Consider the following 27641-nt stretch of genomic DNA (forward strand, 5'->3'; position numbering starts at 1 on the left):
CACCACCGTCAACACCCCTTTGTGCTTTTGCCCATGACATCTTTGGCAATCTCTTCTTTGCTTCCACCTATCACTGGCCCTCTATCCAGCTCTACCTGTCCCACCCCTCTCAACCAGCTTATATTTCACCTCATTTCTATATTTCCTTAGTTCTGAAATGCATTTGTTTCAATGCGAGAAGTATAACAGGCAAGGCAGATGAGCTTAGAGCTTGGATTAGTACTTGGGAGTATGATGTTATTGCTATTACCGAGACTTGGTTGAAGGATGGACAGGATTGGCAGATAAACTTTCCAGGATTTAGATGTTTCAGGCAGGATAGAGAGGGATTTAGAAGAGTTGGGGGATTTGCACTGCTGGTTAAGGAGAATCACAGCTGTACGACAGGAGGACACCTCAGAGGACTCATGCAGCGAGGCAATATGGGTAGAGCTCCGGAGGAGGAAGGGTCACAATGTTGGGGGTTTACTATAGGCCTCCCAATTGCTGGTGGGAGATTGAGGAACAGATATGTTGGCAGATTTTGGAAAGATGTAAAAGAGGTTGTTGTGATGGGTGATTTTAACTTTCCCTATATTGACTGGGAATCACTTAGTGCTAAAGGTTTGGATGGTGCAGAATTTGTAAGGTGCATCCAGGAGGGCTTCCTGAGACAATATGTAGATGTAGGGAAGGAGCAATACTGGACCTGGTATTAGGGAATGAACCTGGCCAGGTGATCGAAGTTTCAGTAGGGGATCATTTCGGGAAAAGTGACCATAATTCAGTAAGTTTCAAGGTACTGGTGGATAAGGATAACAGGAGTCATTGGGTTAAGGTGCTTAATTGGGGGAAGGCTAATTATAACAATATTAGGCAGGAACTGAGGAATCTAGAATAGAAGTGGATGTTTGAGGGCAAATCAACAACTGACATGTGGGGGGCTTTCAAGCATCAGTTGATAAGAATTCAGGACCGGCACGTTCCTGCTAGGAAGAAGGATAAGTATGGCAAGTTTCAGGAACCTTGGATAACGAAGGAGATTGTGAGATTAGTCAAAAAGAAAAGGGAAGCATTCGTAAGGGCTAGAAGGCTGGGAACAGATGAAGTCCGTGGAGAATATAAAGAAAGTAAGGAGAAACTTAAGCAAGGAGTCAGGAGGGCTGAAAGGGCTCATGAAAAGTCATTGGAAACCAGGATTAATGAAAATCCCAAGGCCTTTTATACATATATAAAAAGCAAGAGGGTAGCCAGTGAAAGGGTAGACCCACTCAGGGACAGAGGCAGGAATCTGTGTGTGGAGCGAGAAGAAATGGGAGAGATAGTAAATGAGTACTTCTCATCAGTATTCACCAAAGAGAAGGACTTAGCAGTTGATTTATCCAGGGAAGAGTGTGTAGATAGCCTGGATCATGCTGAGGTCAAAAAAGAGGAGGTGTTAGGCATCTTGAAGAATATTAAGGTGGATAAATCCCCAGGCCTAGATGGGATCTACCCCAGAGTACTGAGGGAGGCAAGGGAGGAGATTACTGGGGCCTTGACAGAAATCTTTGTATCCTCACTTGCTACGGGTGAGGTCCCAGAGGACTGGAAAATGGCCAATGTTGTTCCATTGTTTAAGAAGGGTAGCAGGGATAATCCAGGAAATTGCAGGTCGGTAAGCCTTAACGTCAGTGGTAGGGAAATTGTGGGAGAAGATTCTTCTTGACAGGATTTACTAACATTTGGAAGCAAATGGGCATATTAGTGAGAGGCAGCATGGTTTTGTGAAGGGGAAGTCATGTCTCACTAACTTGATTGAATTTTTCAAGGAAGTGACAAAGATGATTGACGATGGAAGGGCAGTGAATGTTATCTACATGTATTTCATTAAGGACTTTGACAAGGTCCCTCATGGCAGACTGGTACAGAAAGTAAAGTCCCATAGGATCAGAGGTGAGCTGGCAAGATGGCTACAGAATTGGCTTGGTCATAGAAGACAGAGGGTAGCAGTGGAAGGGTGCTTTTCTGAATGGAGAGCTGTGACTAGTGGTGTGCCGCAGGGATCAGTGCTGGGACCTTTGCTGTTTGTAGTATACGTAAATGATTTGGAGGAAAATGTAACTGGGCTAATTAGTAAGTTTGCTGACGACACTAAGGTTGGAGGAGTTGCAGATAGTGACGAGGATTGTCAAAGGATACAACAGGATATAGATCGCTTGGAGACTTGGGCGGAGAAATGGCAGATGGAGTTTAATCCGGACAAATGCGAAGTAATGCATTTTGGAAGGTCTAATACAGGTAGGAATTATACAGTAAATGGCAGAACCCTTAAGTGCATTGACAGGCAGAGGGATCTGGGTATACAGGTCCACAGGTCACTGAAAGTGGCAACGCAGTTGGATAAGGTAGTCAGGAAGGCATATGGCATGTTTGCTTTCAGCGGCAGGGGTATTGAGTATAAAAGCTGGGAAGTCATGCTGCAGCTGTATAGAACCTTGGTTAGGCCACACTTGGAATATTGTGTGCAATTCTGGTTGCCACATTACCAGAAGGATATGGAGGCGTTGGAGAGGGTGCAGAAGAGGTTTACCAGGATGCTGCCTGGTCTGGAGGCTATTAGCTATGAGGAGAGGTTGGAGAAACTCGGATTGCTCTCACTAGAGCGACAGAGATTGTGGGGCGACTTGATAGAAGTTTACAAAATTATGAGTGGCATGGATAGAGTAGATAGTCAGAAGCTTTTTCCCAGGATGGAAGAGTCAATTACTATGGGACATAGATTTAAAGTGAGAGGAGAAAACTTTAGAGGAGATGTGCGGGGCAAGTTTTTTACGCAGAGGGTAGTGAGTGTCTGGAATTCGCTGCCAGAGGAGATGGTAGAAGCAGATCCGATCGTGGTGTTTAAGAGGCAGCTTGACAAATACATGAATAGGATGGGAATAGAGGTATACGGACCCCAGAAGTGCAAAATGTTTTAGTTTGACAGGCAATATGATCGGCGCAGGCTTGGAGGGCCGAAGGGCCTGTTCCTATGCTGTACTTTTCTTTGTTCTTTGTTATCGGGGGTAGATGGGAATGTGGAAATTGAAACACAAGAAGATCAGCTATGATTTAATTGAATATTGAGTTAGAGGAAAAATTCATTCCCAACCAGCCCATTCTTGCAAAATTCGAAACACAATGTCCAACATTAAATGTGACTCTGTGACTGGACAGCATTTGCTAAATAATCCTCATTTAAGAATTACGCTGACTACCAATTTAAGATTGTTAGTCAGGCTCACAGTGTGATGCATTTGCGTGCACTAGAAACTACATATATTAATACTCTGGGCCCTGTTCTTTGCAGACAGAAAGAACATGCACACACATTGTACCTGTTTCAGCTAAAAAAAAAGTTAAGTGACAGCCATTTGCTGACTCATTCCTCAAGGCAATGCCTTGACCAATCAGGGTCAAGCTGCCTGGCTTAAATCAAACAATGCTTGCCAATTTACTGTCAGTCACCATCAATTGGTGCATTGTCCATGGAAACTCCTCTAACAGTTAGAGTCTGCTTGCCCACCAATCAGCACACTCTTCTCATACAGTATAAAAAGTTGTTTTCCCCTTATATTGGCATTCTCGAAGTGTCCTGATGAGTGCATGTTGAAAAGCTTTGACATGTCTCTTTTTTCAGCAATACTCAAGTTCTGTACTACCAAATGACTATCAGATAATGTTCTACTCCATGAGAGTGAGACTTTAGTGGATGAAATCAATTATCTAAAATGCAAAATTAGATTATAGTTCTGAAATCCCTCCATGATATTTAATGTTTAAATTTACACATTGTATTATTTTTTCTTTCTAATGTTTTTTCTGCCAATAGCAGCAGTGGAAAGCGAAGAACTAAACAGTCTAGCAGAAACTAATGAGCACAAATTTTGAAGTTGCAAAAAGAAAGTACATGAATTTATATAGTGCCTTTTAAATACTCAGAATATCCCAAACTGCTTCATAGCTAATGTATTGAAAATGCAATCACTGTTGTGACTGGCAAATGCAGCATTCATTTTGTAAACAGTAAGGTAAAGAGCAAGGTTCCACAAACAACAGTGTGATAATTGTCCAGTTAATATGTTTCTCGTAGACTTGGTTGAAGAGTGGCTTTTGGCCAAGATACTGGAAAAAAAACTCTTCTGCTCTTATTCAAATAATGCCATAGAATCTTTTAAATCCACATGAACAGATGCAATGAACCTCTGACAATGTAGCACTCTCTCAGTGCTGCACTAAAGTTTCAATGTAGATTTTCTGTTTGAGTCCTGGAGAGCTACTTGATATAACAACCTTGTGATTCACAGATGATGGTCCTATTAGTAAAATTAGGAGTGATGGGCAATTTTCTTAAGGAGTTAAAATACCCTTTTACTGATTTCTCCTGAAATACTGAGAAACTGCTCAAAAGTATTTTTTTTTGTCTGATGCAATGCCGTAGTATTGGTTTGTATAATCTCATAATAAATGGGTTTAGAAGGCAGATTCACTCACAGAAAAGGATCCAGCTTGCTCTGATACGTAATAGTACCAGAATAGACATTGGGTGGAATTTTCAATGGGTGATCCCTGGCGGAGTGGTAGGTACTGCAATGTGTCTGGAACCCATTGGGCTCTACAGTGGGCCATGCCATTGTTGCTTAACTGAACCATGATATTAGCATCTTGCTTCTGAGCTCCCTACCCAATTAGAGAGGTCGGACGGGATGGTGAACTGGATCTGTCAAAGGAAGAATTTCCAATTAATGAGATTCTGGCATGGGTCAGGAAAGTTCAAATACACATGGATCTTTGAAATTCAGCAAGCACAGGAATGCAGAGAATGGCTGCTCCCAAGATCTGTCCCTCTTAATGGGAAGTATGCTGCTGCATCTGAGGGACTGCAGTGAACACTGGTGCTCAGACATGTCAAGAGAGCTGATCGTTTGCCTGTAAACCCAGTGTTAGGGGTCTCATCTTGAAGCTAGATCTCTGTCCACCTGTTCTGCCCTGTCAAGTGGCATTTGACTGAGAAAGAGGAACCTGATACTGCAGATGCTGTTGTTGCTTCTGCTACTGCTACCACTATTGGTTTTGCTGGTGCTGTCCCTTCGTTCTTCAGAACTGCATTAGCTGCTCCCATGCAAAATAAGTCTGCTGGCAGTTAAAGCAGAACCTTTGGTTAAGACAGTATTTAATTACCTATTAGATTATTTGAATGACTTACTTGACAACTCAAAGGGTTTCTTGGTCGCCCTCAAACTTGACTGAGTGAAATCCAGAAGTGGGTGGGATGGTAGCAGGATCCTGACCTGACATCAGTTTTGGCGACTGAACTCCCCTCCTGCACCCAAAGCTGCCTCCTTTTCTGTCAAAATTCCTCCCATCATGTCCAAGTATCTGAGGGAGGGACTAAGCCATTTAATTTTAATATAAGTCTGTTGTGGTTTGTTCGAATATGTGTTTGATGAACCATTTTTTAAAAATTTAATAAACATAAATATCCTTCAGCCTAGTTGTTTTTAAGTATTTATCAACTTATCTTCTCCAGCAATTACTCTGTTTAAAGATACTAGAGGGAGTAAGTAGGTATCCATTTGCAGGTTTTAACTCTCCTATTTCCCTATTTTCTTGCCTTTTCCTTGTATGAATCTCTTCCATGCCTTTAGCCCATCTTAGTTATTTGCACGTTATTTTACCTTTCCAAGACAATTAATAAAATGACTTTTTATATCTTTTGGCAATTTTCTAATCCATAGTTCTCAGGTCACCCAATTTATAATTTCCCCTTTGCTATTAGAATATGTGTTGTTTACTTTTCTTTTCGACACAACTAAGAAGTTTGATTATTTTTCAGCTGTGATGAAGACTTCTATTCATGATGTCAACTTGCCTTTTCTCTTTATAGATGCTGACTGATCTATACCATTTCAAACATTTCTTGTTTTGATTTTAAATTTCTAGCATTTTCAGATTTTACTTTTCATTCTTGGTGAGAATATTTTTGGGAACAACATATCACTGGCTGATTAAATCCTGCCTGACTTCATTGTCTCATATTCCTTAAAGTCTGTCATTTGTGCGTGAGTTGTAATTCACATAATGAAAGCCTACAATATGGAATCTGCTCTATCTGCCCTAATCTCAGCATGCAGTGAAGATTTAGAAAAATACAGTAATCATTTATGTCTTAACTTGTAGGAACATTGGCTCCATTTTCCTGGGAATTGTAGACTCTCCCAGCCAAAAGCAAAGAATGATTCAGGCCATCTAATAGTATGAGAGATGCTAATTGATGAGTTTTCTGGACATACAGCACTATATAACAAGGTTCATATTAGCAATGCAAAGAAAACCATTTAACAGTTTGCATATGTCCATATATAATTGATAACTCAACAGACACGATCCAGTCAGCAGAAATACACGTTTGTCTGTAAGACCTGTTCATTATTCTTATTTTCAGACTTTTACAATAGATATTATCTCATTCAGGAAGTAGGAACAATTCTGTACTTTACAGTTCTGCAGCTATTGAAATCCTGAAATCAGCACCTCCTCCAGTTCTGAGAATAAAAAGACCTTCTGGTATCCAAGACTGGCTTTTTAGATTTAGAGTGACTATGATATTAAATATTGTTAACATTCACATAGCTTACTCTAATCATGTGCTCTGCCCCACCCATTTAATCTAATGAATGAACATTTGTTATAAAAATCCATAATCCCTTGGAGTAATGAAGCAAAACTTTGAGCATTTATCCATCATCACATATCCAGTATTCAATCTTAGCTTAGTGTATTCTGGAAAACATTTTCCAGTGCCCTACAGCAGAAGAACCATTGATACCAATTGGGTCAGCATCCAGTGGGGTACATTCAGAGTCTGTAGTAATTATGGTTTTATTTAGTGTGTAATGTACCTTTAAGAATAATACTCGTTAGGCAAGATCACGTGATATGTAGTAACTAATAGTGCGGACTACCTCAGTAGCCAATGTTGAGATAGAGTTGGAGTTGAAAGCACATGTGTAGTTGCTGCTGAGTATATTGTAAGTAAACAGAAAACTTCCACCCAAGAAGTGTCTGCAGATCAACTCTTCCATTAATAGCACAACTCAACCACCTTACAACAGAGTCTGAAGTGGGGCAGGAAGAGGTGAAGAACTGAACAGGTAACCTAATAGTATGGTTTCCCAGATGTCCTGCAGGTATTAATTGTAGGATGTCTTTAAAATTTTTCTGGTGGTTTCCCATCCAATAACCAGCTTTATTGATGAACTGGCTGCCCGTTGGGTAGGAAGGCTTGTGATATGAGCCCATAGCTGAGAAGCAGAGAAGAGGTAGGGAGGTAGGACAAGATCGCAGTCATCGGGAGCATCCTAATGTCATGGGGCAGAGAGGAGAGATTGCTGTGGTGGAAGAGTGTTGTCAGTTGGGGTTGAGAGCATCATGGTCAGGTGAGGACTCAATTGTCCAAAGGGAGAGTTTGCTGGGGAAGAGATCAGGGGTGGAGAGGGCAGATGGTGATCTGGGGTGGGGACGTGAGGTGAGGGAAGAGATTACAGGGCGAAAGAGAAATTGAAGTGGCGTGGGGGGAGTTGCTGACTGTGAAACTGGATGGCAGGTAAGTTTATTGTTCCTGGAGGAAATACTCCTTGTTTTGAGTCCACAGGCAGCATTGTACTTAATTTATGCATCTGGCCCTCCTTGTTTCCCTTTATCGTTCATGTTTCTTAAGCCTTGGGAAACTCTGTTGAAATGGTTAAAAATAAAACAACTTGTAGAAGTAGAGGAATGCAGCCTCCTTAAAAACTGTTCCTGCCAACTCACTTCTGGAGACCAGATTTGTTGCCCATCCTCTCCTGTCCCACCTTCATTAAAACTGGACATGGGTGGGTTTGACTCAGGTTGGGATTGGGTTTGAATTTTTTTTAAGTTTTAGTTTTCACCCAACCAAAACTTCCTGGGAGTTACAGTCACCCTCATTCTGTCCTTTCAGCATTTGCTGTTCTTAGCCTAAAGCTATTTTATCACCAGGGATAAGATATCTATCCAGGTTTGTTTTAAAGCAAAAACAGAATTACCTGGAAAAACTCAGCAGGTCTGGCAGCATCGGCGGAGAAGAAAAGAGTTGACGTTTCGAGTCCTCATGACCCGAAAGACTCGAAATGTCAACTCTTTTCTTCTCCGCCGATGCTGCCAGACCTGCTGAGGTTTTCCAGGTAATTCTGTTTTTGTTTTGGATTTCCAGCATCCGCAGTTTTTTGTTTTTATCTTTGTTTTAAAGCAGTTAGTTGCTTCAGCTTCAACTGCTGTTGCAGGTCTCTACTCCTATATCCATTAGCCTGTGGGACAAGAAAGTTGTTTGTAACTTCTAGTGTCACTTCAGGTTTGATCATTTTAACGCCTCCTACTTCTTTGCTGAAAACCTGTCAATAGCCTTCATTTATATTGTTTACATCAATCAGCATTTTAAAGTCATGAACCAAGCCCACTTTCAGCTTTCTTTTCACCAATGAAGAAAAGCCCAGTTGTTCCCTCAATGTCAGAGTAATCCCACACTTTCTTATATAAAGGGTGCTGCATCTCATTTCTAGTATTGGATCATAAAATTCTCCATCTGTCAAGCAAGGATGTTGTGCTGCTTATTATATCTATATTAATGCTGATAATTTTCGTTACTTTATTGCAGAAAGAATATTTGGACAGCGTCAATCAGATTAACGACACCCTCAAGCAAATTGAGACTATACAGGGAAATTTTTTGCAGAAGCAAACCTTAAGAACTAAGCTATCAAAGGAGATTGAAAAATACAAAAATAGCATTAAGGATCTACAGTAAGAAATTATCAGGCACTAATTGATTATTTCATAATTGTAATGATATATTAATTTTTCATTTTGTCAATGTCCAAAAAGGAAACTTGTATGAATTCTTATATTCCCAATTGAGTTGCAGTGAAAGAAAAGTACTCTTAATTTTTAGTCAATACATTAAGTTTAAATTAAAGTGGAACACTATATCATGAATATTCACTCAAGACTGTTTTATTCCACAGAATATTTGCAGATAAAATGTATATAACACAGCCGATACCTGTTTTTGATTCATATTCTTGGAGTCTGTGTGTGCATATGGGGGTGGGGGGGGTGGTTATAACACTTAAAATTGACATTGGGTCGGCATCCCAACTGACATATCCTGTCCACATCTGGGTTTCTGCAGGATGGGATTAAAGGCAGGTGGGGAGGCCCCCTGAATCTGCCAGGTAAGTTATTAAGGCCATTCTTCTTCTTCTCCAGGTAGCATCCTTGTTTATTCAAGGGTCACTAAACCACAGCTTATGCCATGACTTTACTAGAGGGCAGGGTGAGAAGGCAGGCCACAAGTCTACCTCAGCCAAAACAGGTATCAAACCTTGCATTGTTGGCGTTATTCTGAACCACATGCTAGCTGTCTAGCCAACTGAGCTAACCAGAACCCCCATTAAGATCGTTAGAAGAACAATTAAGACCTGTTTTAACTCGTAATTCAGGATTTCCCAGCTAGGGGACCTGTAGCCTGAACCATCAGCAACTTGCCAGGGATACTGAGTTGAGTGCACAGTGAGGAGAGCTTCTTCAGTGAAACTACATGCTGGGCTGGCTTTGATTAATGTTTGACCAGCTCCAGCTATGGCCAGGTGAGAGGCTGCTATTCAAAGCACTTCTCTCTGCTTGTCACCAAGTGTGTGCTTTCTTCTGCAAGGTGCGAATGTAGAGAGGTGACAGTGTTCATAATAGCATTTGGAGAGGAGGGAAGGACAACATTTGTGGAGGGTGACTGTGAGGCATGGGTGCGAGGGGACAATAGGATAAAAATATGTGTGGGTGTTTGCTGTTCAGATGGGCGTGTGGGTGCCTGCAGAGAGAGGAATGAGTGAATGTGTTGGCCTGGGGAGAGTATGCAGGAGAATGAGCAAGTCAAAGTGTGGAGCTTGGCATCTGAGAGAGCTTTACACCACTCAGCTGTCATGCCCTCCTAAGGTCCAAGATCTTCTTGGTGCATTGTCTCAAGATTGGTGGACACACACTTCAGTTGTTGACTTCCAACCATGCCTGCTTGGTTGGAGAGGTTGTCCTCTTCCTCCCACCCTTGGGAGAGCTCACCTCACTCCAGCCCCACATCTCTCAGGACCTCCAGACAAGGGTAAGAGACCCAAGGAGCAGCCTTCCCTGATCTCTTCACCATTCCTGTGGTTGCTGCAGCCTTAAAAATCCAAGTGCTGGTGAACCCTTGTAACGTACATAGAGGCCCCATTAATTAAAATTTCCCCCCTTGACAGAATGGAAGCATTAACTCTTACTCTCCCTGATTGGTCAAGGAAACCAGAGGTGATCTGCTAATGCTGTAGCCAAGTTAAAGTGCTAAGTAAGCATGCCCATTAATAAACTGGGTCCAGAAGTCCAGAAGATTCCACCCTTAAATTTTGTTTTTTTGGTTCTTTCCATTTTGTGAAATGTTACACCCAGGCAGTTAAGGCACCACTTAAATACAAAAGACAAAATGAACTCCATATTGCCTTTCAGAAAGAATTTTAAAGATTATTAATCTTAATATTTTCTATGTTAGCATTTTCTTATGATATCCACACTTCCTATCCTGATAGCCTAAGAGAATGACCAGATTATTGTCAATTAGTGTGGAATTGAATAACAATATTGTGTCATGTATTTGTGAGCACAAGAGGCTAAATCCTTTTATCCTGCTTATTAGTTATAACATCCTAAACAAAAAAGCCATTAGAGATATGGGCTCATAAAATATGTAGGTTTCAATGCCTGTTGGAATTCTTTTAAAAGTTTTCTCAAGATGTGGTTGACATTGGCCAGATCTTATTCATTATCTTTCTCGTTGCCCGGAAAAGCTGGTGGTTAGCATTCTTGAATTACTGAAGTCCGAGTGATGACGTTCTCATAATGGTGTTAACTAGGAAAGTCCAGAATTTTGATCCCGTCACAATGAAAGAGTGATGGTACATAACCCAAGTGAGAATGACATGTGACTTGGTATTGCCCTGATGCTGCTCTCTTGTCCTTTTTGGTGGCAGATGTTGTAGGGCCGGTAAGGGTTGCTGCAGTAAGTTGGTTAGTTACACTGATTTTTATGTCTTGAGTCTTTGAGTTCACTACTCAAGTAAACTCGAATTGCATGCCTTCATATACACTTGTTAGTTGATGCTCACTATCAATAACAGAGAGAGACTGACACAAGAACAAACTGTGATTGTTTATTGCAACAGAAGGCAGAGCACTAATTCCTTGCGTGATCCCACAACCACCTCCAGCTCTAGAGTAACAGTTAACCAGTAGCCCGTGCTGAACAGTGATTGGTCAGCACTGTCACATGGTTAGTCCATTTGCATCCACTTAAAGATACACGGTACTCCACTTTACTACACTGATGCATCCTGCTAATAGTACATATTTCAGGCAAGCACGTGCTTGGATTGGAGCACTTGTATGCAATGCTGATCAAGCAGACTGCCTGTCCTGAAATATGTCAAACATCTTGCGTATTGTTGCATCTGTATCCATCACAGTATCACCTACTCCATCGCACTTCAGATGCGATCCTTGTACAACCACTCGAAGAATACCCAACCTCTGTCATGCTCTTATAGCCATACACACATACGAGCAAGCCTGTTCCGCCAATCAATAAGATCATAGCTGATCTGATTGTAACCTCCCACCAATCCCCAGTAACCTTTCATCCCCTTGTTAATCAAGAATCTATCTAGCTCTGCCTTAAAATATTCAAAGACCCTGCTTCCACCACCTTTTGAGGAAGAGAGATCCAAGGACTTATGACCTTCAGAAAAAATTTCCCCTCTTCTCTGTCTTAAATGAATGACCCCTTATTTTTAAACAGTGACCCCTAGTTCTAGATTCTCCCACAAGAAGAAACTTCCTCTCCACATCCACTCTGTCAAGACTCCTCGGGATCTTAAATGTTTTGATCAATTCACCTATTACTCTAAACTCCTGTAGATACACACCTAACCTGTCCAACCTTTCCTCATAAGACAACTTGCCTATTCCTGGTATGAGCCGAGTAAACCTTCCCTGAATGGCTTCTAATCCATTTACATCTTTCCATAAATAAAGAAACCAACACTGTACACAATACTCCAGGTGAGGTCTCATAGGTGCCCTGTACAACTGAAGCATAACCTCCCTACTTTTGTGTTCAATTCCCCTTACAATAAACGATAGCATTCTATTAGCTTTCCCAATTACTTTATGCACCTGCATACCAGCCTTTTGTGATTCATGCACCTAGACACCCAGATCCCTCTGAATTTCAGAGTTCTGCAATCTCTCACCATTTAGTTTTTTTTTATTCCTGCCAAAATAGACAATTTCACTTTTCCCACATTACACTCCATTTGCCAGATCTTTGCCCACTGAATTAACCCATCTATGCCACTTTGTAGCCTACTTATGTCCTCTGCACAACTTAATTTCTTACCAATCTTTGTGTCATTAGCAAATTTAGCAACCATACCATCTGTCCCTTCATCCAAGTAATTTATATATATTGTAAAAAGTTGAGGCCCCAGTATTTGTCCCTGTGGCACACTGCTCATTACACCCCATCAACTAGAAAAAGACTCATTTATGGCTACACTTTGTTTCCTGTTAGCTAGCCAATCTTCTATCCATGCCAATATATTACCCCCTACACCTTGAGCTTTTATTTTCTGTAATGATTTTTGATGTGGCGCCTTATTAAATGCCTTCTGGAAATCTAAGTACAGTATATCCACTGGTTCCCCATTATCCATAGCACATATGGCTCCTTCAAAGAACTCAAATAAATTGATTAAACATGATTTCCTTTACAAAAAATCATGTTGAGTCTGCCTGATTGTGTGAAACTTTTCTAAATGCCCTGTTATGACATCTTTAATAATAACTTCTAACACTTGCCACGTCTTGTCAGCTACTTGCAAATAAAACTGTGTCAAAACAGTGGGAGGCATTCAAGGAAGAAAGAGAGTTTACAGGGAAAATATTCCCATCCAGGCAAAGTGGGGGAGGGGGGGAACCAAGTGCAGAGAACCCTGGATGTCAAGGGACATAAAGGTTTGGATTAAGAAAGAAAAGAGAAACTTATGGCAGATACCGAGGGCTCAATATGGCAGGGTCCCTAGAGGAATATAAAAAGTGCAGGTGGGGAATCTTAAAAAGGAAATTAGGAAAGCTAAGAGAGTGCATGAGAAAGCATTGGTTGGTAGAATAAAGGAAACCCCCCAAAGGGTTTTCTAAAAATATATAAAGAGCAACAGAATAACTAGGGAAGAAGTAGGGCTAATTAGGGACCAAAGAGGTATTCTGTGTGTGGAAGCAGAAGACATTGGTACAGTCCTCAATGAATACTTTGTGTCAGTCTTCACAATGGGAAAAGACAACGCAGGTATAGACATCAGGGTGGATTGTGAAATATTAGAGGAAATTAACATAGAGAGAGAGGTGGTACTATTGGATTTAACGGCCTAAATAGTGGATAAATCCGCAGACCCGGTTGAGATGTTTCCCAGGCGATTGAGGGAGGCTAGGGAAGAGATATCAGGGGCCCTGGCAGTAATTTTCAAATCCTCTCTGGCCACAGGTGAGATACCAGAGGACTGAAGGACTGCTAATGTTGCCCCATTATTTAAAAAGGGAGGAAGGGATAGACCAGGAAATTATAGGCCAATCAGTCTAACTTCGGTGTTGGGGAAGTTACTGGAAAGAATTCTGAGGGCCAGAATATATCTGCACTTGGAGAGACACAGATTAGTCGGGGATAGTCAGCATGGATTTGTTAAGGGAATGTCGTGTTCGACAAATTTGATCGAATTTTTTGAGGAGGTAACCAGGAGCGTTGATGAGGGTAATGCATTTTATGTGGTCTACATGGACTTTAGCAAGGCTTTTGGTAAGGCCCCTCATGGCAGGTGGGTCAAAAAAGTAAGAGCCCATGGGATCCAAGGCAAAGTGACACTTTGGATCCAAAATTGGCTGAGAGGCAGGAAGCAGTGGGTGATGGTAGAGAGATGTTCTGTGATTGGAAGTCTGTTTCCAGGTGGGGGGGTGGGGGGGGCGGTGGTGGGGGGTGGGTTTGCAGGGCTCATTGTTGGGGCCTGTGCTGTTTGTGGTGTACATAAATGATTTGGTTTTAAATGTAGGGGTTATGATCAAGAAGTTCGCAGATGACATGAAAATTGGTAGGGTAGTAAATAGTGAGGAGGATAGCTGTAAACTGCACAAGGACATCAATGGACTAGTCAGGTGGGCAGAGCAGTGGCAAATGGAATTCAACCCAGAGAAGTGTGAGGTAATGCACTTGGGAAGGGCTAACAAGGCAAGGGATCAAAGTATGAATTGTAGGACCCTGGAAAGTACTGAAGATCAGAGGGACCTTGCTATGCATATCCATAGATACCTGAAGGTAGCAGGGCAGGTAGATAAGGTGATTAAGAAGGCATATGAGATACTTGCCTTTATTAGCCAAGGCGTAGAATACAAAGAGCAGGGATGTTATGCTGGAACTGTATAATACGCTGGTTAGGCAACAACTGGAGTACTGCGTGAAGTTCTGGCCACCATATAGGAAGAATGTGATTGCACAGGAGTGGGTGTGGAGGAGATTTATCAGGATGCTGCCTGGGCTGGAGGGTCTGAGCTATGCGGAAAAATTGGATAGGCTGGTGTTGTTTTCCTTGGAGCAGCGAAGGTTGAGAGGGGACCTGATAGAGGTGTATAAGATAATGAGGGGCATAGATAGGGTGGATAGGAAGGTACTTTTTCCATTAGTAGAGGGGTCAATAACCAGGGGGATAGATTTAAGGTAAGAGGTAGAAGGCTAAGAGGGGAGTTGAGGAGAAATGTTTTCACCCAGAGGGTGGTGGGAGTCTGGAACTCACTGCCTGAAAGGGTGGCTGAGTCAGAAACTTATAGTTGTTTAAAGAAGTATTTAGATATTCACTTGCATTTGCCATAGCCTCCAGGGCTATGGGCCAAGCACTGGAAAAGGGGATTAGTGTAGTCAGACCTTTGTTGACCGGTGTGGACATGATGGGCCAAATGGTGTCCTTCTGTGCTGTAAACATCAATGGGCAGAATTTTGTCCTTGGCGGGCAGGCTTGTCGCAGGTGGGTGGGAAGCCAACCACCGCCTGCAATCGGGAACGGGCCGCAATTTCACACTGGCGGGCCAGTTAAGGCCTGCCCAGCATGAAATGTGAGCAGCAACACTCAGAGTGAGCGGGCTGAGTGTGAACTTTGCGCATGCGCACAAGTGAGCAGTTCATAACCTCCCTGATGCACGGAGCTGCCACAAGAGCAGCGGCATGCTATTAATTCAATTTTAAAACTTATATCTTTAATAGCTTTTGGAAAACTCATCCTGCCCATGGTTGAGATGTCCAAAAAAATGCTAAGGCCGGTTGACCTTTTCGCCTGCCCATCAACCATTAGGTTGCAATGGCAGTGAAAAATTTAACTTAATTGATTACTTAACGGCCTTAACTGAGCTGCCGGCTCTGGCGTGTGCCCACTGACGGACCTATTGTGTGGCCGTGAGTTGACATTAGCATGGTCAGCTGACGTCAATGCACGTCATTTCACGCTTGAGTAGGTTGAGCGTGCACCTGCCCGCCGAGCAAAAATGTCAGCCTTATGAGTCTATTTTCCCAATGACAGATGTTAAGCTAACTAGCCTGTAGTTTCCTGCTTTGTCTCACTTCCTTTTTGAATAGTTATATTTGCTATTTTCCAATCTAATGAAACCTTCCGAAATTAAAACTAACGCATCAACTATTTCACTAGCTGCTTCTTTCAAGACCCTGACCATAAGACATTGGAGTAGAAGTAGACCATTTGGCCCATCAAGTCTGCTCTGCCATTCAGTGAGATCATGGCTGATCTGATAATCCTTAATTCCATTTTCCTGCCTTTTCCCCATAACCCTTGATTCCCTTACTGATTAAAAATCTATCTTAGCCTTGAATATACTTAATGACCCAGCTTCTACAGCCCTCTGCGGTAAAGAATTCCACAAAAAAAATCCTACTCATCTCGGTCTTAAATGTGCCACCCATGAGATTATGCCCTCTGATCCTAGACTCTCCCACAAGGGGAAAGAACCTCCCAGCATCCGCCTTATCAAGCCCCCGAAGAATCTTATATGTTTCAATAAGGTTGCCTCTCATTCCTCTAAACTCCAATGAGTACAGACCCTACCTACAAAACCTCTCCTCATAAGAAAATCCCTCCATACCCAGGATCAACCTAGTGAACCTTCTCTGGACTGCCTCCAATGCCAATATACCTTTCCCGAGATAAGGGGACCAAAACTGCTCACAGTATTGTAGCAGAGAATTTTCCAGTCAGTGAGCGGGGGCAGGGTCCGCTCACCGACACCTAAAATAACGCGCAGTGACGTCAGGCATGCGTCCCGACGTCACCGCGCGTCATTTAGATTGTCAGTTCGGCGGGCACGAAGCCAAGTCGGCTGCGCGCCTGCTGTATTTTCAAAGGCCTATTAAGGCCATTAAAAAAGTAATTAAAGTTGTTAAGTATGCTCCTGTCCAACTTTAAGTTGGACCAGGCAGCCTTCACATTTTTCATGAAACCTCATCCAAGGGCAGGATGAGGTTTTATGAAGGGTTTATTAATTAAATAGAAAATTTTGGAACAATTAATGGCCATGCCCCTGCTCATGTGACAGTTTCATGACCTTAATTTTTCTTTTCCCTATATTAAATTATTGTGAACTTGAACTGATCTCCCTGAGTATGCTAGCTTTTATGGTTCATGCACGAGGCCTCCCAAATCCCTCTGTGCTGCAGCTTTCTGCAGTCTTTCTCCATTTAAATAATATTCATCTCCTCTATTCTTCCTGCCAAAGTGCATAACCTCACATTTTCCCACATTATATACCATCTACCAAGTTTTTCTCCACTCACTTAACCTGTCTGTATCATTCTGCAGACTCTGTCATCCTCACCGCTTCCCTTCCCACCTATTTTTGTGTCATCTGCAAACTTGGCAATAGTATATTCACTTCCCTCATCCAAGTCATTAATATACATTGTAAATAGTTGTGGTCCCAGCACTGATCCCTGTGGCATTCCACTAGTCACAGGTTGCCATCCTGAAAATTTCCCTCTATCCCAACTCCCTGGGCTGAACTTTCCCCCATCGAGGGGGTTGTGAGGGGGCAGGCGGGAGTGAGCGTGAACCTGATCGGTGCCCCCGATCGGGTGTGCTCTGCCATTTAACGTGGGTGGGCCAGTTAAGGCCCACCCAGCGTGACGCATATCCGGAAGCACTGTGCGCTCCCTGTGCAGGTGGGGGGGATTCCCTGAGTCAGGGCCTGCATTCTTCAGTGCATGCGCGTGAAAGAGCGCAGAAATCTTCCTGAGGCATGGAGGTTCCTCAGGGAGATCAGTTTAAGTTCTGGAATATTTAATAAAGGTGAAAAAAAATTTTAAGGACATATCCCCTCATGTGAAACTGTCACATGAGCTGGGACATGTCCATTAATTTTTTCAAAAATTTTTATTTAATTAATAAACCTTTCATGAAACCTCATTCTGCCTGTGGATGATGCTTCATGAAAAATGCAAAGGCCGCCTTGGCTCTTCGCCTGCCCGCCAACCTTAAGATTGGACGGGCAGCATTCTTAACAGCTTTACTTTGTTAATGGCCTTAATAGGCGTTTGATAGTTTGCCGGGATCAGCTGTGCGCCAGCTGAACTGACAATCTAAATGACGCATGGTGATTCGCTCACCCGATGTCACCGCGCATCATTTTACGCGTCGGCGAGTGGGCCCCACCTCCGGTCATTGACAGGAAAATTCTTCCCCCTGTCTTCTATCAGTTAGCCAATTCTCTATCCATGCAAATATACCACCCCCAACACCATGGGCTCTGACCTTATTAAGTAGCCTTATGTGTGGTACCTTATCGAACGCCTTTTGGAAATCCAAATATATTACATCGACGGGTTCTCCTTTATCCATCCTGCTTGTTACCTGCTCAAAGAATTCTAATAAATTTGTCAGGCATGATTTCCCCTTCATGAAGCCATGCTGACTCTGCTTGATTAGATTATGCATTTCTAAATGCTCTACTATTACATCCTTTATAATAGACTGTAACGTTTTCCCAATTACAGATGTTAAGCTAACTGGCCTATAGTTACCTGTTTTTTTGTCTCATTCCCTTTTTGAATAAGGGTATTACACTGGCAGTTTTCCAATCCTCTGGGACTTTTCCCAGAATCTAAGGATTCTTGGAAGATTACTATCAGTGCATCCACTATCTCTATAGCTGCTCCCTTTAATATCCTAGGATGCAACCCATCAGGTCCATGGGACCTATTGGCCTTTAGTCCCATTAGTTTCCCCAGTACATCTTCTCCATTGATAGTCATTGTACTTATTTCCTCCCCAGCTTAATTATTTAGTATTTTTGGGATGCTCTCCGTGTCTTCTACCGTGAAGACTGTTGCAAGGTATTTATTCGACTCCTCTGCCCTTCCCTGGGTCCCTTTATTATTTCCCCAGCCTCATTCTCTAAGGGGCCTATGTTCACTTTGACCTCTCTTCCTTTTTATATATTTAAAGAAGCTCTTACTATCCATTTTTGTATTGCTTGCTAGTTTACCCTCAAAGTTTATTTTCTCACCATTATTTTTTGGTGATCTTCTGTTGGTTTTTAAAACTTTCCCAATCCACTAATCTTTGCCACTATGTTTTTTCTTTCAATTTGTTACTATCCTTAACTTCCTTGGTTAACAATGGTTGATTTATCCCTTCTTCCTTCTTCCTTCTTCCTCACAAGGATATATCTTTGTTGAGAGTCATGAACTATTTTCTTAAACGTCTCCCATTGTTCATCAACCATCTTTTCTGCTAAACTCCTTTCCCAGTCCTCTCCAGCCAACTCTGCCCTCATACCTTTGTAAATACCCTAATTTAATTTTGGCACAATTGTTCCCAAAACCAAGTTTCTCAATCTCAAACTGAATGTTAAATTCTACCATATTAGGGTCACTGTTTCCTTGGGGATCTTTTACTCAGATCATTTATTAAACCTGCCTCATTACACATTACTAGATCCAAAATAGCCTGATCCCTGGTTGGATCCACAACACATTGTTTTAGGAAACTGTCCCGAATACACTCTATGGGGAGAATTTTCTCCCTGTCAGGGGTTTTGGACGGGAGTGGGCATGGGTGAGTCATAGCCGATTGCCGCCCGCGATCGGTTGCGCGCTGCCATTTTACATGGGCAGGCCAACTAAGGCCCGCCCAGCGTGACGTGCACCCGGAAGCGCTGACCACACCCTGTGCGGGCAGGGGGAGGAGGGAGGGTCGGAGCCTGAGCTCTTTCACGCGCTTGTGTGCATAAGAGCGCAGAAATCTCCCTGAGGCACAGAGCTGCCTCAGGCAGATTATTTTGATTTTGGAAAATTTTAATAAAGAAAAAAAAAATTTTTAAGACATGTCCCCTCATGTGACAGTGTCACAAGAGCTGGGACATGTCAATGAATTTTATTAAAAATTTTTAATAAACTTTAAAAACCTTCATCCTGCGCGTGGATGAGATTTCATGATAAATGCGAAGGCCGCCTGGGCTCTTCGCCTGCCCACCAGCCTTAAGGTTGGATGGGCAGCTCATTTAATTATTTGAATTAGTTTTTAAATGGCCTTAATAGGCCTTTGACAATTCGGCGGATGCACAGCTGACTTTGCTGTGCGCCTGCCGAACTGAAGATCGGAATGACATGTGGTGAAATTGGGGGGCATGCCTGACATCACCGCGTGTCATTTTACATGTCAGCGAGCGGGGCCCACCCCCGCTCGCTGACCCAAAGATCCTGCCCTATAAACTCTTGCTCGTGGCTACCTCTGTCAATTTGATTTTCCCAATCTACATGAAGATTAAACTCACTCATGGTTAATGTAGTGCCTTTTTTACCTGCCCTCTAAACTGTTAGGTGACCTATAGACTACTCCTGCCAATGTCTTCTTCCTCTTGTTAATTCTTACCTCCACCCATATGGATTCTACGTCTTCCAATCCAAGATCATTCCTTGCTATCATACTTATTCCATCTTGTACTAAGAAAGCTAGCCACCACCCTTTCCTTCCTGCCTGTCCTTTCAAAAAGTCACATACTGAATGTTTAGTTCCCAGCTTTGAACTCCTTGTAACCATGGGCAGAATTGTCCCTCCGTCGTGGGGGAAATTGAAGAGCGGGCCCACAAAGGCGCACCCTCGATGGGTGCGCCGCCATTTACATGGGCGGGCCAATTAAGGACCCCCCCAGCGTGACGTCCGCACAGAAGCGCTATGCGCTCCCTGTGTGGGCGAAGGGGATTCCCTAAACCGAGAGTGCGCTCTTTCACGCATGCACATGAAAGAGTGCACTCATCTCCCTGAGGCAAAGCGCTGCCTCAGGAAGATCGTCTCTACTGTAAAAAATATTAAAAATAGAAAATAAAAAAATCCCTGACATGTCCCCTCATGTGACACTGTTACATGAATTGGAACATGTCCATAACTTTTAAAAACACTTTAATTAATTTTTTTAATACTACATGAAACCTCAACCCACCCATGGATGAGGTTTCATGCTTTTTCTAATGCCCGCCAACCTTAAGGGTTGGACAGTCAGGTCCATTAATTACTTAAATGACTTTGTCAATGGCCTCAGTTGGTTTTGCTGAGCCCCCGCCTACCTGAAAATTTAAATGGGGCGCAGTGACATCAGGAGTCCCACCTGACATCACCGCACGTCAATTTACGTGTCGGCGAGCAGGCCCCCCCCCTCCACTCGCCGACAGGAAAATCCTGGCCCATGTCTCCATAATGGCTATGAACATCATACCCATTAATCTTTATTTGTGCCATTAATTCATTTATTTTGTTCTAAACACTATGTGCATTTAAGTAAAGAGCCATTAACTTTTGCCTTTTGACCATTTTTTCCCCCTTTGACCCTAATTGCTGCTTTTTTTATGTTTGTTCACTCTGCCCTTCCTGTCACACTCTGGGTATCATTACCTAAATAGCTGCCCTGCAATGCTGCCTTATCCTTTTGCTTTGTAAGCCTACTCATCCACTCTCCAGAACCCTCCCCCACTCAATTTAGTTTAAAGCCCTCTCTACAGCCCGAGTTATTCGATTCACCAGGACACTGGTTCCAGCACAGTTCAAGTGAAGCCTGTCCCACCGGAACAGCTCCCTTCTACCCAAGTACTGGTGCCAGTGCCTCATGAACTGAAACCCATTCCTCCCACACAAAACTTTGAGCCACACATTTAACTCCTTGACTTTATTTACCCTCTGCCAGTTTGCCTGTGGCTCAGGTAGTAATCCCGAGATTATTACCTTGGAGGTTCTGCTTTTTAATTTAGCTCCTAACTGTTCAAATTCTTTCAGCAGAATTTCCTTTCTAGTCCTACCAACGTGGACGATGACAACTGGATCCCTCCCCTCCCACTCCAAGCTCCTCTCCAGCCATGAGGAGATGTCCTTAACCCTGACACTGGGCAGGCAACAGATCCTTTGGGACTCACGCTCATGGCTGCAAAGAACAACATCTATCCCCTTAATTATACTGTCCCCCACAATTACTACATTCCTATTTCCTCCCCCAACTTGAATATCTCCCTATCCCATGGTGACGTGATCAGTTTGCTCATCCTACCCTGCAGTCCCCATTCGTCCACACAGCTTGCAAGAACCTCGTAACTGTTGGACAATTGCAGGGGCCAAGGCTCCTTGAATGCTATCCCCTGGGTCCCCACACCAGCCTCACCTGCAGTTACATCCTCCTGTCCCTGGTCACAGACCCAATTTGAATTGCCTAATCTGAGGGTTGTGACCACCTCCTGGAGCAAAGTGTCCAGGTAACATTCCCCCCATTGATGTGGTGCAATATCTGCAGCTCAGACTCCAGCTCCTCAACTCGGATCCGAAGTTCCTTGAGCTACAAACACTTACGACAGATGTGTTTGCTCTGGATCACATTGATGTCCAGTAGCAACCTCATGCCATAGCAGCAACATATCATTGTTCCTGCCATCACCATCGTATTTTATTGAATTTATTAATTAGTTACTCTAGTATCCCTGCTATTTACACTTGAAGAATCACTGGGTCTTCACATTTTATTGTGCTTAATTTTATTTTTTACACCAGTATCGATATTATTCTTATCAAGCTATTTTTAAGAAAAAGAGAAAGAAAGACCAGGGAACTAAACACAAACTAAGGATTACTTTTACTTTAAAGACTAGCAATACTCATCAATCAGCTTCTTTCCCTGCACTCGCATCATGTTGTGGTTCGTGATGTCACTCCGCCACTGGTCTCACTGCAGGTAGGCCTCTTGATCCACGCGTTTTATCCTCTCCCGCTCACCTCTCATTTAAAATATACCATTTTGAGCCTTAGGAATGTAATAAACCTTAACAACTTACTAGATACTCCCAATTAACTAACTTCTCCCGTAGTAGAGCAAGAATCAATTCTTGGAGGCTGAAAAAGTTTAGACAAAAGCAACCAAACACCTCTTTCCTTTTACCTGCTTAACTCCCTGAAGCACTCAACTCTGGCACTCTATTGTAAGCCACACTCAAGTGGATGAAGTGGATCCTAGGATGAAGTCCATCAGGATCTGGGGATTTGTCAGCCCGCAGCTCCAACAATTTGCTCAATACCACTTCTTTGGTGATTGTAATTTTCCTGAGTTCCTCTCTCTCTTCCATTTCCTAATTTACAGCTGTTCCTGGGATGTTACTTGTATCCTCTATGGTGAAAACCGATACAAATTACATGTTCAGTTCATCTGCCGTCTCCTTATTTTCCATTATTAATTCTCCAGACTCACTCTCTATAGGAGCAATGCTCAATTTGTTAACTCTTTTCTTATTTAACTATCTATAGAAACTCTTACTATCCGACTTTATATTTCCTGCTAGCTTTCTCTCATACTCTAATTTCTCTAGTTTGCTCCAGAACGTGCCGTTGAAAGAAAGTATTCCAAAAACATTCTATGAACTCCTCATCTAGGCTACCCTTGCCCATTTGATTTTTCCAGTCTATCTGTATATTAAAATCTACAGAAGTCACTGTATTGACATTTCTGTATGTTTAAGCTTCTGGTCAATGGTAAGCCCCAAGATATTGATACTGATCCCATTGAAGACCAAGGTAAGATGGGTGGGAGTTGTCTTGTTGGGGATAGTAATTACCCTGCACTTAAGTGGTTTGAATGCTATCTGCCATTTCTTATCTCAAACCTGGATGTTTTCCAGGCCCTGTGGTAGCCTCACTTGGGCTGTCGCATTGTTGGGGAGTTATGACTACAGCTTAACACTGTAGAATCATTAGCAAACAGCCAATTCCTAACCTTATAATAGAAGGAAGATTATTGCTGAAGCATCTAAAGACATTGCCCTAAAGAAGTTCTACAACAATATCCTTGGCTGTAATGATTGGCCTTCAACAATTATGATCATCTACTTTTGTGCCCAATCAGCCACTGGAATTTTCTGATTGATCCCCAGTGACCTCAGTTATGCTTGGGCTCTTTGGTGTCATTGCCAGTCAGATGCTGTCTTGATGTTGTGGTCAGCTACTATTACCTCGTCTCTAGATTTCAACTCTTGCATCCAAGTCTAAATGACGGATGTGTAAAGGCTAGGTGGCAAGTAGTTGTGGCAGAACCAACTCAGCGTTATCAACCAGGCTATGGGTGAATAAGTATTACTTGATGGAACATTTTTATGAGTACTACCATCATTTTACTATGGACTAGGAGGAGACTGAATTGGATCAGCCATTTGGCTTGGTTGACATAATTGCTTCAGTCTTGTCTCATGTCCTCATATTCTGGTCTCTTCCATGTTTGAAGATGGAGATATTAATTGAGTCACTTTCTCCTATTATCCTTGCACAATTATATGCTTTTTCTATACTTCTCCCACCAATCTTGACTATACTTGGTAGGACTAGTTCTTCACTCTGAGCCATTGGTTGTGGAGCTGCTTAGATCTGTCTATTGATACAACCATGTAGGAAAGGTAAAAATTGACTCCCCTAGTTTACCACTCAAGGTCTGACTATAACAGGATTTTGTTTTGAATTTAACAAAGATGTGCTTTGCCAGTACTGCAGGAGTCCCACTATGTACGCTTTCAGATTATAAAGAATTAAACAGACAGGTTTTCTGAATTGGAAACAAAGAACAAGATAATACGGAGGTGTGCATCTCTGTGCTGCTGGAGGATATGGGTAAGCACTGTGACGGGTCTTCCAGGCTGCTTCTTTCCAGCTCTTCAATGGAGGAAGTGTCCTCTTGGCTGGAGGTGAGGACGTGGATGGAGTTGAGGGACTGGCTGACTGAGGGTGTCGGTTAAGAGCTCCCTGTGAAATAAAGTAGAGATAATTAGTGCATGGCAGCAGAGTCAAAAGCAGGAGAGAGAGCACACACATTTGCATTTAGAGAGGGATAATGAGGTGCAGGATCCTCACGAGGGTGTTCACCGCTGATCTCACCGTCACCGCAGGCATGGTTCACATCCTCACCAGTCAGTGCGATGGCACACTCCTCAAAGTGAGTGAGGGGCCTAATGTGAGCCACTCCACCCCCTGTCTGGGACTTCTCCATGCTGATGTGAACAGGCTACTCCTGCAAGAAACCAGATGGAGAGAGTGTGAGCAGGACACATGGCACTGCATGGAATGTTTGTGCAGTGAGCAGAAACATGGACAGGATGAGGCTGTGAGCTCCAGAGGATATGAGTCTGAGGAAGATGTGAGAGTATGCGTGTGAGAATTAGTGGTGTTTTCCCTTGAGGTGTGATATCCCTGTGGATGTGTGATGGGTTTGTGAGTATGTGAGTTGAGAGTGAAAAGTGACTTTCCCTGGCAGAACAGAGGAGATCGTTCATCCTCTTGTAGCACAGGGTGGCTGTCCTCTTTTGCAGGGCATTGGCGCTAACCACCGCCACCACCGCCTCCTGAGTCAGGTTGGTGATGTTGTTGCCCACCTCTGGCCAGAGCCAGGGTAGAGGACATCACAGTGGGCCTCCACTGTGTCTAAAAGGGATGTGTCATTAAACCTAGGGGCTGCAGTCTTTTTGCCTTTCAGGGCCATGTCTTCCATGCAGCAGTCGTGGGCCGGAAGCACTGAAATGTGTGCACGCGGCTGCACTTTAAATATGGCACCTAGCGTGATGAATCAGTGGCTTGGCGGGCGAATTAGAGCCCACCCACCATTGAAACGGCATGTTTCCCGGGAATGCACAATTAATGAAGTAGGACTGGGACGATATAGTGTGAGAAGCCGCCATTGCGGCCAGCATGTAAAACATCGTTTCTCCCAACAACTACCACACTTATTGCAAATCTGGGACAATTCTGCCCTATATCTCACATCATATTTCAAATATGATCTGTATTTTTGGTCATTTTTGTTCATGTTGCTCGGAAGTTGTACTTCAATCTTGACAGAATAGGCAAAATATAATCCGAAAACTATTGAAAATGCTAAAGAAGCTTTGGGCTTGTCACCCAATTATAATAATTCTCATAATATTATTGTGATGTATTGTAATAGTAGGTTAATGGTGGCGTTTGGATGGTTTCTGTGTGGGTGTGCGTGCGTGATTTAATTGAATTGGAGACAGCTGGTCTGGAGGCTTTGACTTATCAAAAGAAGCTAGGTTTGAAATGCTAGGTGTGTAAACATAGCTGAAGTTTTAGAATGTGAGGTGAGGAGAATTTGTATTTGTAGATAAACCATTGTAGTTTGAATTTCAAGAAGATGGTAGAATGTTACACCTAGCCAGAGAAGCTAGGCCAAGCTATGTGTTTATTTTTCCCAAAGATTACTGATAATATGAGCACCATGAAAAGATTTATATTATGAGAAAGATAAAGTTCCAAAGACATATGGGAACAATGGAATTTGCATTAAAAGGGAGAAGCATGTATAAAGGAAAAGAGGCCATGTGTCAGAGGGAAAAAGGCGTTGCAAGATCTAACAGAAGTGTGAAAAGCCACCAGTATTTGTGCATTAAGCTGCTGTCTACAGAAACTGAACTAGGAAAAGCCACTTTGAATTCTACTGTCCAGAGTATTGTGTTGACTTGCCTGGATCTGTTTAAATCTTTTTTTTAACCATTGCCTTATTGGGGGTGTAACTGGAAGCCAGATTAATTAGGGGTTTTAGGAGTTATTATAGTAGTAATTTGTAGACCTAAGTGTGTGCTTGAAATATTTTCTTTTCTTAATAAATGTTTTAGTTTTCTAAAAAAAATCTCTAAGTCTTGGTGGATTCTGTTGAATTCGGGGCACACTTCTCAAAATAAAATACAAATTGCAAAATTATTGTGACCGCGTAATCAAGTTTCCCATGTGGATTTGATCCACCTACCATATATCATCTGCCGCGTCACAACAGTTATAAATTTTCCACTTTTGTATTATATTGAAGAGGCTGTATTAAATGCCTGTGAAGACTTTAGTTTCCTATCATAATTTTATTGCAAACTTGCAGAGAACCAGCATGGACTCGATGGACTGAATGGCCTCTTTCTGTAACCCATTCTATGAAATCAGTGTTTTGGTCTTAATTATGTTTGTGTATCTATTCTTTCAAGACCAATTCTGGAAGCAGTAGAGTTCAAGAAAAATAATGCTGCAAGCCTCATCGCCAAATTTAAGGCAGACCTTGAAATAGCTATGAAAAGGAAAACACATGTGGAGGAAGAGCATTGGAAATTGATTCATGATAGCAAGGATAAACGTCAAGAGGTCGGGGTAAGTACAGATGACAGACTGATTTTTCAGCTCTACCACTTGTATTAATTGCATTTCTTTTTTATAATAAATGCAAATTTTGGCAGTTTCAGAGCAAATTTTTCTCAAAATTGGAAGTGTTGCATTGACTGTTAACCAACTTTAAGGTTCAGTTTTGAAAACACAAAAAGCCCAGGTATGTTCTCATGTTGTGAATTTTGAAGTGATGGCATTATAGGATTAGCCTTTAACACAAAAACATTGGCACCCCTATAATGTTTAAATGGGTTCAATGATCTTTAAACAGTAAACTAGAAGTTTTTTAAAATTAAAATGAGTACCTGAACAAAGTATATAATAGCAGTTTAGGAATGCATAATTCAAGCATACTAATGCTATCCTCTATGGAGTTAAGGTAGGCCAACAATTTATTACATGCTTGTTCCAGCTTTGACCACTAGAAGGTGTATGAGAAGCCTCGGTAATTTTTCTTCAAATAAATCCCTTTTTCCCTTTTTTGTCCAAACTGGCCAACAGGTCAAAAACAGACCTATTTAGATCAATGCCTCTCTGAAAAGGGCACTTCCAGGACAGCTGCCCCTACATCTGGAACTTCTTCAACACTGTTCACAATTAAGCACCTGAGATTAGGCAATCAACATTCGCAAGATCAAACATGCATCTGGCATTCTATGGAGTCACATGTTTCACCATAATACACTGTAACATCAGTCTTTTTTGAGAGACGTTCACCACCCCCTCCCCAACCATCCGCCACACCATTGTTAGTCCTGCCAAAGTGGT

The 27641-nt window shown here is 42.4% G+C and overlaps 1 protein-coding gene across 1 annotated transcript in view; it reads left to right on the forward strand.

Moving 5' to 3' along the window:
* The window catches only part of LOC121278821 (coiled-coil domain-containing protein 178), a 211184-nt gene extending 183789 nt beyond the window's left edge, over positions 1-27395 (forward strand). Inside the window, exons 17-19 of the mRNA XM_041189276.1 lie at positions 8675-8820; positions 26699-26858; positions 27375-27395. Of these exons, the coding sequence (XP_041045210.1) occupies positions 8675-8820; positions 26699-26858; positions 27375-27395 (327 nt within the window). The remainder of the gene's footprint in view (positions 1-8674; positions 8821-26698; positions 26859-27374) is intronic.
* The last annotated feature ends 246 nt before the right edge of the window (positions 27396-27641 follow it).

This window comes from Carcharodon carcharias, chromosome 6 (assembly GCF_017639515.1).
Source record: "Carcharodon carcharias isolate sCarCar2 chromosome 6, sCarCar2.pri, whole genome shotgun sequence".
Lineage (NCBI taxonomy): Eukaryota > Metazoa > Chordata > Chondrichthyes > Lamniformes > Lamnidae > Carcharodon > Carcharodon carcharias.